Source organism: Tupaia chinensis, unplaced genomic scaffold (assembly GCF_000334495.1).
Source record: "Tupaia chinensis unplaced genomic scaffold, TupChi_1.0 Scaffold149501_1, whole genome shotgun sequence".
Taxonomy (NCBI): Eukaryota; Metazoa; Chordata; class Mammalia; order Scandentia; family Tupaiidae; genus Tupaia; species Tupaia belangeri.
This window is the reverse complement of record NW_006209345.1, coordinates 173,694-194,911: the sequence shown is the minus strand read 5'-3', so window position 1 is coordinate 194,911 and position 21,218 is coordinate 173,694. Positions and strand designations below refer to the sequence as shown.

At 42.5% G+C, this 21,218-nt stretch overlaps 1 protein-coding gene and 1 long non-coding RNA gene across 7 annotated transcripts in view; one reads left to right on the top strand and one right to left on the bottom strand.

Annotated features, from left to right (window-relative positions):
- Positions 1 to 14,339, top strand: part of PPFIA1 (PPFI scaffold protein A1) — a 122,458-nt gene extending 108,119 nt beyond the window's left edge. For 5 of the 6 annotated variants that reach the window (XM_006171236.3, XM_014585324.2, XM_027769382.1 and 2 more), the window contains 5 exons: positions 2,752 to 2,927; positions 4,987 to 5,055; positions 7,719 to 7,884; positions 11,178 to 11,248; positions 12,940 to 14,339. In XM_006171236.3, coding sequence (XP_006171298.1) covers positions 2,752 to 2,927; positions 4,987 to 5,055; positions 7,719 to 7,884; positions 11,178 to 11,236 — 470 coding nt within the window. In that variant the 3' untranslated portion in view covers positions 11,237 to 11,248; positions 12,940 to 14,339. The remainder of the gene's footprint in view (positions 1 to 2,751; positions 2,928 to 4,986; positions 5,056 to 7,718; positions 7,885 to 11,177; positions 11,249 to 12,939) is intronic. The other variant, XM_027769381.1, reaches the window with a different exon arrangement.
- Positions 14,340 to 14,468: 129 nt separating this feature from the next.
- LOC114006662 (uncharacterized) overlaps positions 14,469 to 21,218 on the bottom strand; it is a 10,775-nt gene continuing 4,025 nt past the window's right edge. The window contains exons 2-3 of the long non-coding RNA XR_003548368.1: positions 14,735 to 14,916; positions 14,469 to 14,579 (exon numbers count right to left, since the gene is read on the bottom strand). This is a non-coding gene — a long non-coding RNA (uncharacterized LOC114006662). The remainder of the gene's footprint in view (positions 14,580 to 14,734; positions 14,917 to 21,218) is intronic.

Below are 21,218 nucleotides of genomic sequence, written 5' to 3'. Positions count from 1 at the left end.
ATGGCTACATCACTGGACTCCCATGTAGTTGACCATGGTTCAAGTCCCAGACCTGGTGTCTTAAACTCACACTGGGTGCATGTGTGCCCAAAGTCCCAAAGGGAGAATGGAAGAGAAGGGATTGTGGCGTGGCCATCCCCCCACAGGGGGTGATTTCTGTCTTTCTGTCTCTCTGTCTCTCTCTGTCTTTCTGGAGAGCACATGCACCCTACAACAAAAATACAGAAACAAACAAAAACAAAAAACACAACTCTCCAAATACATATGAGGGACTTCAAAAGTTTATGGAAAAATGGAATTAAAACCTAAATTTATTTTGGTGCAAATGTTTTTGAAATACATACATAGTTGTTTTTTTTTTAAAGAGGTTTTTGCAATAGGGCGCGTGCACTCACAAGAAAGAAAGAGAGAGATAGAAAGACAGAAAGCGAGAAATCACCCCACGGGGGGATGTCCACGGCCTCAATCCTTTCTCCTCCATTCTCCTCTCGGGATCTTGGGCACGCACACAGACGCGCCCGGCGTGAGTTTTAAGCCACTCGGTCCGGGTCTGGGACACGAACCGCGGTCGACTACATGGGAGTCCAGCGACATAGCCATTACGCTAATTGCTGGTCCCACATGCATGGTTTTTTATAATGTGCATCTCCATGAACTTTTTTGAAGACCTCTTCATGTAGAAAGAATGGCCTTTTGTGCAGAAAATAACACTGGAAATTAAATATGACATTCCATTTTTTTTCCTGTATTTGTTTTGAATCATTTTTATTTTAATATAGCCGAGCTTAGCACTTTTTAAAAGTTTACTTATTACTTCTATGGAACCGAGGGGATAACCATACCCAGCTGGGTGCCCATGTTTCAGTCTACCGCCAGCCTTAGCAGGCATGCTTAGAGAGGCCTCCCACCACACACCTAGGACCTTCCCATGTGGATCCAATTGTGTTACCACTGCGCCACCTTCTGGCCCCCTTTATACATCTTTTTATAATTAACAAAGGCTGTCTTTGAAAGTGATTGGTGATCATCTGAAAGTATTTTTATAGAGTGGGTATTTTGGGATCTTTAATGGAGCAAGCTTAATAATTTATTAGTGTGCATTAGATAACATCTTCCCTAAAGTCTCTAATGTGCTAAAGAATATTAAAAGAATTTCTCTCCTTTTTAAGTAGAGTTTGAGTTTTTTTTTTTTAATGAGACAATGTGAACAAAATCTTCAAGATTAGAAGTAAGAGATTTATGTTAAATTGAGCGGGTGTCTAGATTACAGTAGTTCCAACTCGTTCTGCCGTGAGAAGATGTATTACAGAAGACTCAGAAGTCTGTGCATGGAACATGTCTATACATGTTACATGTTCACATTCTCGGTCTTTGTAGTTTCTGTTTCTAGATCCTCACCATTTTGTATTCTCTAGAAATATAATGTGCATGACAACTTAATTCTTCTCATATTTACTGAAGGGACCAGTTCTTTTTTTTTTTTTAATTTTTGCTGTAGGGCACATGCACATTTGCCAGAGAGACAGAGACAGAAAGTGAGAAATCACCCCCCAGAGGACATGGCCACCACACCATCCCTTTTCTCCATTCTCCTGTTGGGATTTTGGACATGCACGCACATGCGTCCAGCATGAGTTTTAAGCCGCCAGGTCTGGGACTCAAACTACGGTCGACTATTTCGGGGTCCAGTGATATAACCATTACACCATCTGCTGGTCCCTTTTTTTTTTTTTTTTAAGAATTATTTAGTTTTAGAGGCTAGCAGGTAGCATGGTGGTTAAGAGCGCTGGAATCCCACGTGGCTGAACGTGGTCTGAGTCCCAGATCTGGCAGCTTGCTTTCTACTTTCTCTCTCTCTCTCCTTTCTCCCTCTCCCTCTGCCCCTCACCTCGCTCTGTCCCTCTCTGGTAAAATTAAAAAATTAAATACATAAAGGTAAATAAAATAATTCTTTGAAAAAATTGTTATTTATTTTCATTTATTATTTTTCTTTTCTATAGGGTATGGGCACTCACCAAAGAGAGAGAGAGAGTGAGTGAGAGAGGGACAAAGTGAGAAAGCAAACTGCTGGGTTCAGGACTTGAACCATAATCAGCCACGTGGAAGTCCAGCACCTTAACCACCATGCCACATGTTGGCTCCCAAGAACTAGTTCTTTTTTTAAAAGAATTATTTATCTTATTTATTATTATTTTAATTTGAATAGAGAAAGAGTGAAAGAGATAAAGCAAGCTGGATCCAGTACTCAAACCACTGTTGGCCATGTGGGAGTCTAGCACCTTAACCACCACGCAACCAACCCCAAAAACCAGTTCTAATGAGAGGTTTTTTTTTTTTTAAGAGATTTTTTTTTTTTTTGCTATAGGACATGTGCGCTCCTCAGAGAGACAGTGAGAAATCACCACCACCCCTCGGGGGTGACCATGCCACAATCCCTTCTCCTCTGTTCTCTTCCTGGGATCTTGGGCATGCACGTGCATGTGCCCAGCATGAGTTTGAAGCCACTGGGTCTGGGACTTGAACCATGGTTGGCCATGTGGGAGTCCAGTGACGTAACAGCTACACCATCTGCTGGCCCCGGGAGAGTTCTTATTAGTATGAAGTAGGGCCAGAACACCAGTGTCTAAGTGCAGCAGACCCTTACCTAAGTAGCAGGGTTGTCCAGTACTTGTGGGGGTTGTGTCTCCTGTAGGTATGTGTGATGAAGATGACTTTCTGATGCCACTTTTATAATGCTTTATTTCTCTGCAGATGTGCTTGTTTGGAGCAATGATCGAGTGATTCGCTGGATCCTGTCAATCGGTCTTAAAGAATATGCAAACAATCTCATAGAGAGTGGCGTTCACGGTGCACTTCTGGCCTTAGATGAAACCTTCGATTTCAATACACTGGCACTGTTATTACAGATCCCAACGCAGAACACACAGGTGACACTAGAGCCTTTCTGTATTTTCGCTCAGTCACAGTGCTCAGTCAGTTTTCCCGATTATAAATGACATTTGTGTATCGATTTGAATGGACAGAAAACATAACCAAAACAAACAAACAAAAAACCTCAGGGAATTAGTCATCTCCATAACTAGTCTGTAATACAATGGTTCATAAAAATCAGTGCTTAAGTTTTTATGTTTCTCTATCACCTTTCCATTTTCTGTTGCAAGTATAGGAGAGTCTTAAACAAAATAAGGAGAATCTTTTATTCTAGTCCATATGCTCTTAAGAGTGATACATCTTTAGTTCTTACATATAAAGAAAAATATTCTTAGGTGTGCCATGTGGAGGCTTTTGAAATTTTGCTTCTTTGGGCAATTGCCTTATGTAATTTTTAAAAAAATAACTTTATTTACTTTTTGTGATGGTGGTGTGTGTGCTTGCTGGAGAGACAGAAAGAAGGAGTGAGAAATTACCCCCCAGGGGCACGGCCACCTCACAATCGCGTCTTCTCCATTCTCCTCTCAGAATTTCCAGTGCGCACACACATATGCCCAGTATATTTTTCAAGCCCCCAGGTCCAGGACTTGAACCACTATGTCAGCCATTTGGGATGCAGCTACCTTAACCACAACACCATCAGTTGGCCCACCTTATGTAATTCTTATCTGTGAAAGTAACCAAACTCTGTAAAATATGAGTGAATGTGCCGAAGGAAAACACAACTTTAAGTAGCCTTGAGAAATTGTTCCAGGGTGGTTGGATTGCAGTAGTTATTTTATATTTTTCTGAGAGTAATAGATACAAGCATAGCTGTCAGTCAGCACATGAAGATTATATATCGGTTTGACCTGAAAAGGTAGGACATCTTGAAATGAGGGCTTACAGGTCATAGATGAACTTAGAGGTGCTTCAGTTAGTAACTGGTTAAAATACAAAGATTTGCTTTAAACATCCTACAGGCAGCAGAAAAGCCTGACTGAGTCTGATCGTCACAGAGATAAGGCCTTGGCGCCGTGATGCGATGTTGTGCCAGTTAGAATCTTGGAGTAACCCACCGTCCCTGGGTCAGAGAGCCCTGTTTATGTTTAGTCAGACCATTTACTAGCATGACTCTCCCCAGCCTCTAGGGAAGAATTTAGAACAAAGGAAAGTGGTAAGAGATGAGTCCTCGGGAACCAGCAGTTAGCGTAATGGCTATGTCGCTGGATTCCCACGTAGTCGACCATGGTTCACGTCCTGGACTCGGTGGCTTAAAACTCATGCCGGGCGCGTGTGCGTGCGTGCCCAAGATCCCGAGAGGAGAATGGAGGAGAAGGGATTGCGGCGTGACCATCCCCCCGGGGGGTGATTTCTCGCTTTCTGTCTCTATGTCTCTCTCTGTCTGTCTGGTGAGCGCACATGCCCTACAGTGAAAATCTCTCAAAAAAAAAAAAAAAAAGAGATGAGTCCTCGTTCTTTTTGACTCATGGGCCATCTGAAAATCAGGACATTTTTATCTTTCTACAGAACATTGAAAATCTCTTGCCAGTACCCTGACCAATCCACACAGTACATGCTTATGTATAATTTCCAAGAGATAATGGATCTCTGTCTCCACAAGTCCATCCAAAGGCTCCATATTAAAGACCCTGATTGGGACCAGCAGTTAGCATAATGGCTATGTCGCTGGACTCCCATGTAGTCAACTGCGGTTTGAGTCCTGGACCCAGTGGCTTAAAACTCATGCCAGGCGTGTGTGCGTGAGTGCCTAAGATCCCGAGGGGAGAATGGAGGAGAAGGAATTGCAGCGTGGCCATCCCCCCCTGGGGGATTTCTCGCTTTCTGTCTCTCTGTCTCTGTCTGTCTGTCTGGCAAGCGCACGCGCCCTATGGTAAAAAAAAAAAAAACTCTCCAAAAAAAAAGACCTTGATTGAAGACACTGTCGTGGTTTAGTACAGTCATAGCAGTGAGTAGGGTTTGAAAGCCTTAGTTTAAGAACAGTTGTGATGTATTACCATCCATTAGATCAGACTGATGAACGTTTTGGTGGTGGTGGTTTTTTTCTTATTTCAGGCTCGCGCTGTCTTGGAAAGAGAATTTAACAACCTTTTGGTCATGGGAACTGACAGAAGGTTCGATGAAGTAAGTTTGCAACTTAAGTTCTTTTTTAAAAAAGTTTATTTATTTCCCTAATGAAAGAGCTAGAGATAGAGAACAGATATCTTTGCCAGGGTGTACACACACACACACACACACACACACACACACACACACACACTCCTACCCCCCCCCCCCAACCCTATAGCCAGTCGGTAACATGGGTATACACGGAGTGTTCAGGCAGACCCAGACGTGACCTGAGGCCTTTCCATATGTGTAGCCTTTCCAGAATTATGTAGCCACACCCCTATTGCCTATGCCACTGCAGCTGGGCCTCGGCCAAACACTTTTTAAATCTGCAGTAAATGGAAGCTGTTTTACCACACTGAAGACTTGCGTGTAGCTAGGCTATCTTTTCTAAACATGGAGATCATTTTACTTTGCAAGTTATGCTGTGCTCTTAAAAATTTAAACTCCTAAAAGCCAACATTTTCTTTTTCTTTTTTTTTATTTTTAGAGATTTTTACTATTGGGTACATCTACTCACCGAAGAGACAGAGGGAGATAGAAAGCGAGTAATCATCCCCCAGGAGAGATGGTCATGCCACAATCCCTTCTCCTCCGTTCTCACTCTCAGGATTTTGGACATGTACACATGCACACACACCTGGTGTGTTTCAAGCTGCCAGGGCTGGGCAAGTGGGAATAGCACCTTAAACACTGTGCCTCGAAGCACCTCGAACAGCTGGCTAAGTGGGAATAGTGCCTTAAACACTATGTCACCTGCTGGCTGTGAAACTGTTACTTTCTTATTTAAAACGTTTGCTAGAGGAACCAGCAGGTGGCGTGGTGGTTAAGGTGCTGAAATTCCCACATGGCCAACCATGGTTCAAGTCTTGTAACTGGTGGCTTGCTTTCTCACTCTCCCTCTATCTTTCTCTGGCAAAACAAATGTGAAAAAATATATATATATATTTTTTTTTTTTTTGGAGAGGTTTTTGCTATAGGGCGTGTGCGCTCGCCAGACAGAGAGAGACATAGAGACAGAAAGCGAGAAATCACCCCCCGGGGGGATGGTCATGCCACAATCCCTACTCCTCCATTCTCCTCTCAGGATCTTGGGCATACACATACACGCACCCAGCGTGAGATTTTAGCCACCGGGTCCGACACGCGAACCGCGATCGACTACGTGGGAGTCCAGCGACATAGCCATTACGCTAACTGCTGGTTCCCTATATGTATAATTCTAAAAAAAAAAAAAAAAATTTGCTAGAAGGCAGGGTTGTGCATTCACAGGAAAGAGGGAGGGGAAGAGGGAGAGAGAAAGTACCCTGCGTGGGAAATGGTCATCTCTCCCTCCTTTTTGGATTTTGGATTTTGGATTTTGAGCATGCATGCACACACATGCCCAGCAGGTTTTTCAAACTGCCAGGTCAGGTCCAAGAGTCAGACTGTGTTGTCATCTGTGTGGGATCCAACCACCAGGCACTTGCTGGCCTGAAACTGGCCGTTTCAGTAAGATTTTTTTTTTTCACTTTTGCTATTTACTTTTTTATATCAAAAATGTTTTTCACATCATAAAGCGTTGTTTGCAGCCTGGGAATGGAGTCTATAAGTTGTGCTTCGGAATAACTAGATGTTTTCCCCAACCCTGAGCTCCTGTGCTTTGTGAGGGCATGTTTCATTCAGAAGTACATATTTTTTAAAAAAATGCCAATTTCCCCTAATACAAAATAGTGACTCATTTGTTCCCACATTATTTTTTTTTTAAGGTTTTTACCATAGGGCATGTGTACTATCAGAGAGAGAGAGAGGGGGAAGGTGAGAAATCACCTCTTAGAGGGATGGCCATACTACAGTCTTCTCCTATAGTCTCTGCTCGGGAATTTGGCCACACACAGACCCAGTGTTATATTCAAGCTGCCAGGGCCGAGACTTGAACCATAGTCAGCCATGTGGGAATTCAGCACTCTAACACCACGCCACTTGCTGGGGCCTTCCCATGCTATTAATTATTGTTTTCAGTTGACCTCAAAAAAAAAACTTGAATTTGGGACCAGCAGTTAGCATAATGGCTATGTCGCTGAACTCCCATGTAGTCGACCGTGGTTTGAGTCCCGGACCCGGTGGCTTAAACTCATGCTGGGCACATGTGCGTGCGTGCCCAAGATCCTGAGAGAATGGAGGAGAAGGGATTGCGGCGTGACCATCCCTCCTGGGGGGTGATTTCTTGCTTTCTGTCTCTCTGTCTGTCTGGCGAGTGCACGCACCCTGTAGCAAAAACCTCTCAAAAAAAAAAAAAAACAACTTGAATTTGATACATGGAATAGAAATTCCCCTCTGAAAATGAAACACTTATTAGCCATATTCTGGCATTAGGTGTAATTGCTTATAGCTTGAAAACTGTTTTTTAGACAAATAAAAATGTATTATATAGCAAGAAAGTGATTTCTGCAAGATAAGAAGTGTACCATGGCGATGTGTAGGACATACCCCTAGTGTCTCAGACCTGTCTTCATTTATGCCAGTTGGGTCCCCGCCGGTTTCTCCCCAGGCCATCTTTCATATTCCATGATTATCCAGAAGGAGTTAAATACATATGAGCGAGAATATAGCATTAGGTCAGTAGTCATTGTAAAGGATAGTCAGATATCTCTGTCCCTTATTATTAAACAAATTGTATTATCTCTTGATTTTCCCAGGATGATGATAAAAGCTTTAGGAGAGCACCGTCATGGAGAAAGAAATTCAGACCAAAGGACATTCGCGGCTTAGCCGCGGGGTCAGCAGAGACACTCCCTGCAAACTTCCGGGTCACTGCTTCTATGTCTTCACCCTCTATGCAGCCAAAGAAGATGCAGATGGACGGTATGTGATGGGCCATGCTTACCCTTCTTGTTCGGAGCACAAGTAGTTGTTTGGAATGTGAATAATACTCTAGGATGGCCTGTTTCGGTTATTACCAGGCACTGAGTATAGTTGCATGCCCAGATGTAAATGTTTTTCAATTAACTCTAACATTTGTTCATAAAAGTTTAACAACAATAATAGAATTTTTGAAAAGTTCTTGTCTTGTCGAATCTTAGCATATTTTTCCAACTAATAAAGCTAAGCATTGTCTGTGTTCTCAGAGCATGAGATTTACAGCCTTCCTTGTAAATACGTGCCAGGCAGCAGCGGAAGGCTCTTTGGTCGGCTAATAGTATCCCAGCTTTCCAGACACAGAATTTACCTTTAGGACTTCTCTCCACACTGGAAAAAGTGACTGCAAACATTTTAAATAGCAACAGTTTGCAAATTCTGCCAGCTCTGCCTTTCCTTTTTTCCTTCCCTCCCTCTGTTATTTTCCACATAATTACATGCTTACCCATTGGAGAAGGACAAGGGAGAGGAGGAGGAAGGGGAGCCTTGGGGACAGCACCAGGGGAGCAAGGTCAGCCCTGTAGAATACAGCGAGATGGTCAGGTGTTGTGATTTCAGACTTCAGATGAATTTTTGGGTGCTCCTTTTGATGACCACTTTGACTTGAGACCATAGCTGATTAAGAGTGACCATGGTTTCCTCAGCTCTGACACGGGACTCATCGGTACGTTGAGTCCTGTCCAGGCGAATCTGGGTCTGCCACCAGGAGGTGCTAGACCTAGAGCAAGTCATTTCACTGCAGCATGCGTCGGTTTCCCCACCTGTAACATGCTGTCAGGATAGTACTTCTCCCAAGGGTGGCTGTGGTGGTCGAGTGGGTCATTCACATACAGCTGAGAGAGTCAAGTCCTGAGCCCTGTGTCAGCGCCAGCTGTCCGGGCTATTGCAGCAGTTCCCGTTAGACGGCTCCGTCATGCGTTCTCATTTGAGAGGCAGACAGGTAGCTTGTAGGAAAGTGAGTGAGTTTTAAAAACTGTACTGATGGAGCTTTTGCAATTTCTTCCTGTCAGCCCCTCCCATAGGTAAGTTTTGGTCTTACCTATATCAAAATCAGAGAAAAGCATATTTATATAAAGCCATTGTTAACCTGGACGTTTTTTATGAGGATGACTTACAGGGCAGGATTTTTCATGAAAGCTTGTGTGTGTGTGTGTACACGCATATATATATTTTTTTAACCCGCATTTAATATTGTTAAGTATTGGGCTGATGGAAAAGTCATGTCACATTTTGCATAGAAAAAAAAAACGTCATGACTTTTCCAACAACCCAATATAGTATGTCTTTTAACTAACACCTTCTTTAAAATTACATATAAAATTCATATAAATTATTATTGCAATCTGACCCTCAACCTCTTATTGAGTAGTGTCATTGAGTGCTTTTTTATTTTCCTATAGCTTCAATTTTGATTTTCCTCATTATAAATCACCTTTCCAGGTAGGCCTTGTAGTCTAGTGGTTAAGAAAGCCAGATCCAACATGCCTGACCATAACTCAAAGCCTGGCCTCAGTGACTTGTGCATGCCCTAAATCTCAACAGGATGGAGAAGTGGAAGGGAGGGGCTTACCGTGTGGCTGTACCCCATTCATGGGAGCTTTCTCCCTCTGCCTCACTGAAGCTATCACACATACCTTCTGTCCATTATGAAAAAAAAATACATCACATTTATCCTGTTAAATGTTAATAGCTCTATTAAGAACTTGAGTAGATTAGCTATTAAACTAGAGGGGCTGGTTGGTGGCACAGAGGTTAAGGCAGCTGGATCCCACATGGCCAACTGCATTTTGAGTCTTGGGCCTGGCAGTTTGAAAAACAGTCCAAGCACGTGTGTGCACATGCCCAATATCCTAAGAGGAGGATGGAAGAAAAGGGATTGTGGTATAATTATCCCCCCGGAAGTGTTTTCTCACTTTTCCGCCTCTGTCTCTCTGTGTCTGGTGGATACACGCACCCTATAGCAAATGTTTTTTTTAATTTAGTAATAATAAACCAAGAAAAAAATGTTGAGGATATATTATAGATAAGATGACTTTTTATCCTTATGTACATCATGCATAAGCCTGATAAGATGGGTTATTTTAATGGCTTTTTAAATAAGGAACTGTGAGGTCAATCCCAGCAGGTCTCCTGGGTGTTAGACAGATTTGTAGAGTATCCATTCTCACTAGGTGTTTTAAGGTCTTCCTGGAACCATGGCAGGATATTGACAAACAAGTGCTCCCAGTGTACCCATGGGAAAACCAAGAACGTAGGGCTGGCAGCAGCAAACACCCATTTCAGAATTTTGCAAGTTTTAATTTATCTAGTTCATGAGGGGTAATCAGGCTTACTTGTTGGAACATGCAATGTTTTTTTGAATGAACCAAAAAAATCTGGTTTCCATTAACCAAAAGTGGGCTTCTGCTTTCTTGGATAAGGCATGGTATTGGCCCCACTGCCCAGCCAGGCCCAGCCCTGCAGCCACACCTCTTCTGCTCTTCTCCTCCCCTCCTCCTAGGCCAGTCAGGTGCTCACATCCATCTCTAGCCCTTCAGTGGGACCGGGGAACATCTCACATAGCCACTATTCACCTCATACTGTTCTGTTTGTTTGTTTGTTTTGTTTTTTGTTTTTTGGTTTTTTTTTAATTTTGCTAGAGGGCATGTGCACTCAGAGATAGAGAGACAGGGAAAGTGAGAAATCTTCCACTGGGGCCATGGCCATGTGACAGTTCTTACTCTTCCATCCTCTTCTCAAAATTCTGGGCATGCACACACACATACACCTGGTATGTTTTTCAAGCCACCAGGTTCAACTTGAACTGCGCAGTCGGCCTTGTGGGATCCAGCCACCTTAACTACCACCTCATGCCATTCTTTGAAGAGAGTACTTACGGCAGAAAGAAAAGTTCAATTGATCTATAAATGTAGGATTTAAGTAGAAACAAAGTGGTCACTTTAGTCATCATTTAGGTACATTTATATTTCAAAATAATTTTTTTTTTCACTCAATGCTCATTTGCTATTGTTAACTTGGTGGTCCCCAGGGCTCCTTGGGAGTCAGGGAGATTTACCATAGGGGCAGCCCTTTGATTCTCTTCTTGAGGCTCCCTCTGCCCACTCTAGCAGGCTCTCCTCAGATTCCTTAGTAGGTGCTATTGTAGGTGGAAATGTGTGTCTGTACTTGTGCTCTCGTGTGATGTTTGAAGACTAACTGCACGCTGTGTTTGCACGCTTCCCCTCGTGGTGCTGAAACAGGCAGTGTGTCAGGAGCACAGAGGTTGGACCCTGCTACGGTCAGGACTTACTCCTGCTGACGCCTCCTGCTGGTGAGTAGAGGGCAATGTCAGCCCCAGAGACTGCTCAGAATTGCCTCCGTCCTGAAGCATGGAGCAGTGATGTCCAACCAGAGTTGTTGGCTTTGGACTGTGAGAGCCAGCTTCGGTTAATTTGGGAATTAAAACCAATACAGACACACAGGCTCTTTCGGTGTCACAACTGGTTATAAAGAAATAAGCACGAGTCCTCATTTTTAAGGAAACACATACAGAGACTTCAAAAAGCTCGTGGAAAATAGAGTTAAAGTACAAGCTTATATCGATACAGAAAAAATTTGAAACCATGTATAGTCTTTTTCATAATACACATTTTCTATGAACTTTTTGAAGACCCCTTGTATTTCTTCTTTTTCTGTAAACCTGAAAATCTTGGCTTATTTTAAATGTCTGCTAATGTCATCTGGGGCAGAAGTGAACTGGAGAACAGAACAGGACAGACAGCTTTAACTCAGCCCTAAGTATACTTCCCAGAACCCATCAGGGCAGGCTTTTCCACTTTGGCATTTTCTGCACTTTGGTATAATCCCTAATTTTGTTTTATATTATTACAGGTCCCAAAGTTTTGTGGTTAACTGCATATACTATTAAGTTTCACATATGATCATGTGACACAGGTTTTCAAGATAGATTTGTTTTTATTTTTTTAAAAGAATTATTTATTTGGGGGGGCCAGCAGGTGGCATGGCGGTTAAGATCGCTGGACTCCCACATGGCCAACTGTGGTTTGAGTCTTGAACCTGCCGACTTGCTTTCTTACTTTCCCCCTCACTCTCACTCTGCCCCTCTCTGGTCAAATTTAAATAAATAAAGTTAAATAAAACGATTCTTTAAAAAATATTTATTTAATTTTACTTATTATTATTTAAATTTGCTATAGGGCTTGTGTGTTCACCAAAGAGAGACAGAGGGATGGGGAGAGAGAAAGTAAAAAATGAGAAAGCAAGTAGCCAGATCCAGGACTCGAACCACGGTTGGCCATCTGGGAGTCCAGTACCTTCACCACCATGCCACCTGCTGGCCCTTTTTTAACAACAAAACTGCATTGCCACTTCAGAGATCTGAATCGAGAGTAGCCCCATACTCGCCTATCAGGGTGGCTTGGCACTTCTGCTGTCCCCAGGCAGGGGTGCCTACTGGCTCAGCCCTCTTCTCCCTGCCCTCTCTGAACCTGGGCTGGACTCTGTCTGCTCTGCTTGGTGTTAATGTCTCAGCTGGAATATTTGATTGGTAACCCACACTCTCAATTACTTTTTCTAAATCAGTAACTTTTACACATAGGCCAAAGTCAGTGAAGGAATTTCTCGCTGATACACATAGTCCTTGGTGTTTTATGTAGTCATTTTCGAGCGGCTTAAGCACAGGAAGTGTGGTGGCCCATGGGAGTTGGTGGGTGTGAGTTCCCCGGGCAGCAGCCTTTGAGGCAGGGTCTTTGCTTTTTTTGTTTTTAAATATTTTACTTAACTTTATTTATTATCATTATGTTTTTTAGTTTGATCCAGGCAGAGAGAGAAAGAGAGAGAGAAAGTGAGAGAGCAAGCTGCCAGGTCCAATACTTGAACTGTGCTCAGCCATGTGGGAATCCAACACCCTTAACCACCACACCACCTGCTGGTCCCAAGTCAGGGTCTTTGTCACTGTTGCTTATGTTAAGAGTGCATCTTCTGTTTGTTTTTATTTTCCAGTTTATCCACACTACTTCTACAGATGATTATGCAGCATTTCAACTTCGACAAAGGCTACGTTTTAGAATTCAACGAAATCTTTAATCTGTTAATACTTGTTATATGGACCCTAAGATATTTTATTACAGAGTTTTTAATTAGTGAAAAATTCATGAATACCATAGAGAAAATATTTTAGAATTTAATGTTTCTTATATTTATGTAAACTTAATGAGTCTTCATTTATATAGTTACTTACTTTTTCATGTATATCCAGGCTATAAATATCCTTTCAAATCAATTCCTGTTCTTATACCTAATTTTAGTCTTTCAAATGAATGTACTGTAATGCTTGTATGTATAAATCCTATGAACAGATATAGGGCTTTTGTAAATTACGCATTTATTGTAATTATCATTGTTTAATTTTTTAATGATAAACCATGACAGAGAAAAGGATTTTACTACGTTTATAAAATCATGATACAAGCGATGTGCATTATCCTTTACAAATGCAGCCTAGCTCTACAACAATCATTTTGAAATAAGCATACTTAATTTCAAGCAATTATTGTCGTATTTTAATGACTGACCTTAACTGTACTTTTTCTAGCAAGAAATGCTTTATTCTGCAGCGTGAACAGGTTTAAAATATCTGATGTTAAATATCAGCTATTCTAATCAAAGCTGGACTTGGAAGGATTGTGAAAATCTCTTCGCACTGGTTAACCCTTGCCTAGCCTAGTCTTTCTGGACTTGGATAGCTTGTCTTCAGAGACTGATGAGGAGCCATGGGCTGGGAGCCACTCTCTCAGCGGGGAGAGACAGACTTGGGGTGGGGTAGCCTGGGGGCCGGCCCCCCACCTACAGCCTGCTTTCCAGGGAAAGCAGGGCGGCAGGGTACCCGTACAATGACTCTTCGAGGACCAATCACTGAGCACTGCGCTCTCATCTCACAGTCATCGGTGCCCACAGCGGACGAAGGCAGGAGATCCTGAAAATAATGTAGTGCAACTCTAATAAAGGCCTTATTTTTCTTATGTAAATCATCTTTTTACATTTGTTTGTAAACATGTTAAAAGAATGAACCTAGTAGTACATTTTTAGATTTTGATGATATAAGTAGCAAATGTAACTTTTACTTTTTAAATGGCATATTAAAAAGCCAGCAAGAAATGTGTCAGATCATGGTGCGTTATTTATTATGCAACTGATACATAGCTAGAGACAGCATGTCTTTTTACATTTGGTTCCTGCTTTTAATTCACTTGTACAATTCATTGTTACTGTTCTGTTTTTCTATTAATCTTTTGTGAACTTCCTGATTATGTAACAAAGTATGTACAGTCTACTTTTGAACTATTTTTATCACAGTATTATTTATTGCTTTCTTTCAATAAAATACTGAAGCATTTTCCACTGCCAATAAAGAATACTGAGAATAAGCTGTAATTATATTGAAAATGGACTGCAGCCGTGTTCTCATGCTCCAGGCCGAGTCATCGAAGGCGGTGTCACCATATGGAAATTATATTAGAGAAATCAATTGATAGGATGAAAGAGCTGGAAGATGGAGGTATTGCATCAGGGCGTCATCCGAGGGAAGACCAGGTAGCTCCTGCCTCTGCTCTGGAGGCTCCAGGCTCCATTTGCATCACTCCCTGCGGGAACCACAGGAGACAGGAAATGTGTTGGCTCACGTAGTCCAGGGTAGGATGGCTTGAGGCTGTACTTGATCCAGGGCTCAAATAATGACCTGCCTGAAACTGCGTGTGTGCTGCCCCGTGCCCCCTTGCAGGATGGCTTTCAAGCCTACCTTCTTCCAGACTCAGGGCCACTAGGAACCAGGGAGCCTAGTTCTCTGATAGTTCAACCCAAGTCCTGAATCCCGAATGAGTTCAGTGTGGCAGAGAGGAGGGGATGTGCTGGCAGGTTCCAGGTAGTCACACACAGGTAGGCCTGAGCTCAGTCCTCCAGCTGCAGACTGGCAGTTGATTCCTGGGGGAAAGCCAGGCACTAGTGAGTGACCAGGCAGGGGACACTGAGGCTGCTCCCAAAAGGCCATGCCCAGTTGCCCCAGGATGAGAACTGATTCCTTTGTTCAAGAATGCACAGAGCCATGTGGCTGAGGACTCCCTGCTTTGTGTAGGAGGTGCTGCTGTCATTTACTTTGACTTGCATTTGCCTGTACTGTCCCTCCATAGCTGATACACTCTTCTGAATGAGTGCTTACATAGATTAATGCATTTCAGCGAGCTGATTTCCCTTTTTTTAGGATTTTTTTTTTTAAGTTTTTGCTGCAAGATATATCTCACAGAAAAAAAGAGAGAGGGAGGGGGAGATGGCCACTGCAGTCCCTTCTCCTCCATTCTCCTGTCAGGATTTTGGGCATGCATGCACATGTACCTGGTGTGTTTTTCAAGCCACTGGGTCTGGGACTTAAACCATGCAGTTGGCTGTGTGAAATCTACCCACCCCAGTCATCCCACCATTGGCCCTCCAGCTTCTGTCTATCAGAGTGAAGTTATCAGAATTTTGTACTTTCCTGTTTAGAAATTGTTTGCTAATCTTGCTATTTTAAAATTTTTTTATTTAATTCTACTTGTTATTCTTTTATTATTATTGTTATTTTAATTTTGACCTGAGAAAGAAAAGGAAAGCAAGAAAAGAAGTTGCTGGGTCTAGGACTCAAACCATGGTCAGCCATGTGGGAATCCAGCACCCCAAACACATCACCTGCTGGCCCCTAATCTTGCCATTTAATGTAGGGGCCGCCCTATTTTCTGTATTTCCTAGTTCTTGGAGTTAGCGTTAGTGAGATGTAAAACATTGATGCAGAGCCTCCCTGCTTTTTCTATCTAATAGTCCTTTTTGTCTGGACAAAGCAAAACAGGACTTAGCTATCCTATTTTCTGGAGAGACAAAATGAAACAAAGCCGTTGTCTTCAGCCCAGCCTTTGGCATAGCCAGTAGCATACTGGACTGTGGAACTGGAAGCCACATGCCAACCACAGCTCTAGTCCCTGGCCCCATCAGCCGGAAACATGCCAACTAGACAGATGAGTGCCTGAGAGCTGATAGCCTGGAAGAAGGATTGTGGAATGGCCTGTCAAAATAGAGTACCCTCTCACATTCTCACGTGGGCGTGCACATGCCCTATTATGAATAGAAAAAGAAAAACTTGAAATCCGGAAACAAAAACCACAATGCACACTTGAGTGCAGGCCTAGCATCCTGAAGGGTTGGAGGCTGACCCTGCGGGAGCTTTCTGAAGGCCTCTCATTAAAGTACTGCTTTGGTCAGTGATGCACCATTTATGACGGACCATGACACATGCAGTGGTGGTCCTACAGTTTATACACCGTACAGCGTAGGTGTGCAGTAGGCTAGACCACCCAGGTTTGTGCAGACACTACGGTGCTCACATGACAAAATCACCTGAGGGCAGATTTCTCAGAAAGCACCCCCTTCGTTATGTGAACCCCCACCTGTACAGGGGAGAAAATTCCCTTGTGCATGTTGGTTTGTAAATGCATGAGAAAAAGGTGATAAAGGTACATCCCATGCTTTTCTGTGACTTGTGCTTCTCCATCTTGCTCTGGTCATCAAAGCCCACTGCACTCTTGTCTAGGCGGTCAGTCTGCATGCTGTATTTGCCACCAGAAACACTTGAGTAGCCTAAGGAGACAGGGTGGCAGTCAGCATATGAGCCTGATGACAAACTAAACTGCTGCTTTTGTTAAATTGGGCAAAACAAATGTTTAGGGTTAAGACTCACAAAGATCAAGCATACCATCTTTTTTTTTTTTTTTAAGGTTTTTGCTATAGGGCACGTGTGCTCACCAGAGACACAGGCAGTGGGAAGGTGAGAAATTGCCCCCCTCCCAGGGAGGATGACCACACCACAATTCCTTCTCCTCCATTCTTTTGGGATTTGGGGCATGTACAGACATACACCCAGCATGGTTTTCAAGCGGGTAGGTCTGGGATTAGGACCATGGTTGGCCAAGCATACCATCTTCAAATGCACAGCAAGCCACCCTGTGGATGTCGGATGTGTTTTTATGACACATGCACATGGAGTTCTGGTCTTTGTCAACTGTTACAGGGCAGGCTTTCCTTTTTAGCATTATTTATTCTAATTTTACTTATTAATTATCTTAATTCACCAGAGAGAGAGAGAGAGAGAGAGAGGAAAAGGGAAACTGAAAAAGCAAGCCTCCAGGTCCAGGACTTGAAGAGCATTCAGCCATGTAGGAGTCCAGTGCCTTACCTACTGTACCACCTGCTGGACCCCAGGGAAGTTCTTTCACACTGACAGAAATAAAACTGCATTAAAGGACAACTGAAGATTTTCTGCCCAGACTTCACCCTCCAGACCCCAAGATCTAGACAGGCCAATTACAAGCCAATTACATATGAGCTCGGAGTGGCTCCTTTCAGGGACTAGGACAACTGAAGATTTTCTTTTTCTTTCTTTCTTTTTTATTTTGAGAGGTTTTCGCTATAGGGCACGTGTGCTCGCCAGACAGACAGAGAGAGACAGACAGAAAGTGAGAAATCACCCCCCAGGGGGGATGGCCACAGTGCAATCCCTTCTCCATTCTCCTCTCGGGATCTTGGGCACGCACGCACACGCCCGGCGTGAGTTTTAAACCACCCGGTCCGGGACGCAATCCGTGGTCGACTACATGGGAGTCCAGCGACATAGCCATTACGCTAACTGCTGGTCCCAAAGATTTTCTGCCCAGATTCACTCACCTGACCTCAAGATCGATAGGGTCAGAGTAATCCTCAATTCCCGCAGAACTGCAGAGAGATTACAGATCACTTCCTCCTGCATACTTCTCAACACTTAGATTTAACTCCAGAAATAAGGAAAAAATGTATAATCCATCATCAGATGACCAGAAACCACCACAGAGGCACAAGAAATATGAGGAGCCAAGAACATACCTCTCCTCCAAGGGAAGAGAATAATTCCTCATCCTGCACTGACAATATAATAGAACTCATGGCAATGTGAGAGAAAGAATTTAGAATATTCATAGTGACAAAGCTAACAAAGATGCAAGACAAGAGAGACAAAGAACTCCAGAAGATACAAGAGACAAAAGACAACAAATTCCAGGTAAGGAAGTTCTTACATGATCTGAAAGAGGAAATACACACCATAAAAAGAAAATCAAATGGAATTATTAGAGATGAAGGCTGTAATACAGGAAATCAAAACCTCCCTTGAAAGTATTAAAAGCAGGTTAGATCATGCAGAAGATCAAATCTCAGATGCAGAAAGCAGAACTTCTGACCTAGAAAAATTCACCAAAAATACTGAGAAAATAATTCCCCAAAATGAGAATAATATGCAAGTAATACTAGATAGATACCATTAAACACCCAAACATCCAGATCATCGGTATCCCAGAAGGTGTAGAAACTAGTAAGGGCGTAGATAATCTACTCCATGAAATCCTGGACGAAAACTTTCTAAACCTAGAGAGGCATTCAAATGTCCAGACCTAAGAATACAAAGGACCCCACATAGGATCAACCCAAGAAGATCTTCCCCAAGGTACATCATAGCCAGATTGACCAAAACCACAGACAGAGACAAGATACTAAACTTGGCAAGAGAGAAAAGTCAAGTTACTTTCAAAGGATATTCCATCAGGCTAACATCGGACCTCTCACCGGAAACATTGCAAACAAGGAAAGAACGGGAAAATACATTCAAAGTGTTACGTGAAAAACAATTTCAATCAAGAATACTATACCTGGCCAAATATCCTTCATATGAGAAGAAAAGACAAAAACATTCTCAGATAAACAAAACCTGGAAGAATTTACCAACACCAGGCCAGCTCTCCAAGAAGTGCTGAAGGGAGTGCTATACCAGGAAAACTAAAGACAGACAGCAATAAGAGAACAAGAAATGACAAAGAAAAAGGCCAACTTAATGGTAGGGACAACTGCAGAAAGATCAATAATAATGTTGAATGCCAACTTCCAGAATTTAAACGGTGACACTGCAAATTCAACAGGAGATTCATTACATGAGACTGAACTGATGAAAAAGAATTTTATGACTTTTGACTAAAACATTCCTGATTTTCTTCTATGCATTATTTTCCAGGTTTAAGGATTTTTGTCTTCTCTTGAGCTATTGATAGGTTCGTCTACCTACTGTTTGAATGGAATCGTAATCTGTCCTGGCTTTAAGCCATCAGCAAACTTCTCTTAACATTTTTAAAGTTTTGATCTATTAAAACTGTTTTTCTTTAAATGAAAAAATGCATAGAAATACTTGTTTAATGACTACAGTAAATGATATAGCCCCAGCTAGGTGCTACTTTATAATATGTTCATTCTACTCACTGAGGTTTATGCCTAAAGTCAGACATGGGTTCATAGATATGTATATATCAGCTGCACTTGCTACTGGAAGTATTTAGATTAATTAAGCTCTTTTGTGAATCAATAAAATGCAAGGAAGGCAAACATAGATACCAGAGACGGTGAGGGAGAAGGGTGGGAAATGGCAGAGGGTGAGAGGTAGGAATCAAGGGGGGGAGGGGAAAGAAGTAAATATATAAGAAACAAGAAATGGAAAATTATTTATTGATGATAATGCATAATATCCTGATTGAGCCAATGTACAGTGTATTCTGGATGGGAAATCTCTTTTTGTATACTGTAATGATACAAATCAATGTAAATAAATAAATTTATTATAAATAAATAAATAAATAAATAAATTTAAAATAAAATAAATAAATAAACTGCATTAAAGCTACATGCCCGTTTTAAAAGTTAACTTGTCGAGGGGCCAGCAGGTGGTGGTTAATGTGCTGGACTCCCACATGGCTGACTACGGTTTGTGTCTAGACCAGGCAGCTTGAAAACCACACTGTGCACATGTATGTGTGTGCCCCAAATCCCAGGAAGTGAGTGGAAGAGAGGAGACTGCGGTATGGCCATGCCCCCTAGGGGGTGATTTCTCATTTTCCTTCTCTCTTCCTCTCTTTCCAGTGAGTGAACATGCCCTATGATAAAAACCTAAAATTAAAAAAATTAACTATTAGATTAAAAGCTAGAATATAAAGAAAACTGCACAGTGAAAAACCTTTTTTAAAAATTTTTTTGCTAGAGGGCATGTGCACTCACCGAGAGAGACACAGAGAGGGAGGAAAAGTGAGAAAACACCACCTCTCACCACCTCTCATGGGGAATGGCATACTGGATTTCTTCCCCATTTCTCCTTTCAGATTTTGGGCATGCACGCACATGCACCCAATGTGTTCTTGAAGCCATTAGGTCTGAGACTTGAACTGCAAAGTCAGTCCTGAGGGATCCAGCTGCCTCTGGCTGGCCTTATTCTGCTTTTCTAAGAACACTCATTGCTATACTACTGCTTAGGTCTGCATATTTCATCTGTAATTTCTTTTTTTTTTTTCTTTTCAGAGGTTTTCGCTATAGGGTACGTGCGCTCGCCCAGACAGACAGAGAGAGACATAGAGACAGAAAGCGAGAAATCACCCCCCAGGGGGGATGGTCATGCCACAATCTCTTCTCCTCCATTCTCCTCTCAGGATCTTGGGCATGCATGTACACACGCCCAGCATGAGTTCTAAGACACCGGGTCCGGGACACGAACCGCGGTCAACTACGTGGGAATCCAGCAACATAGCCATTACGCTAACTGCTGGTTCCCTGTAATTTCTGAAGTTTTCATTTCTTCACTATTTTCATTCTCTCCTGTTGGGATTCCTGCTAAGTATATGAGAGTCGTTCCATTTTTCATTTCACCGATATGCTGTTTCTTACTTTTCATTGTTCAGAATCTGTTTACTATTGTGTGTTATTCCTCAGAAATAGCTTCCAAATCACTAATTTTCTTTTTGATCATGTAAATCTAGAGTTAATGTCATCTATTGAGTAACTATAATTTTTATGTTGTGTGAGTCTGCTAGAGTTGCCATACAAAGTACCATAGACCAGGTAGCTTAAATAGCACAAATTCACTTCTCACAGTTCTAGAGGCTAGAAGTCCAAGATCAAGGTGCCAACCAACTCCTTCAGTGGTGAGGGTTCTCTTCCTGGCTTGTAGGGCACGTGGCCACCCCTGAGCCAATCAGCCCCAGGGGAGTACAGTGTGCTTATTGGATGCGCCCTGAAGTCAGGCAAGGGTCCTCCCACAGCTTGGACTAGAGGTGGGGAAAACTTTTTTTTTTTTTAAGCTATAGGGCTCCTGCACTCGCCAGAAAGACAGAGAGAGACAGAGAGACAGAAAGTGAGAAATC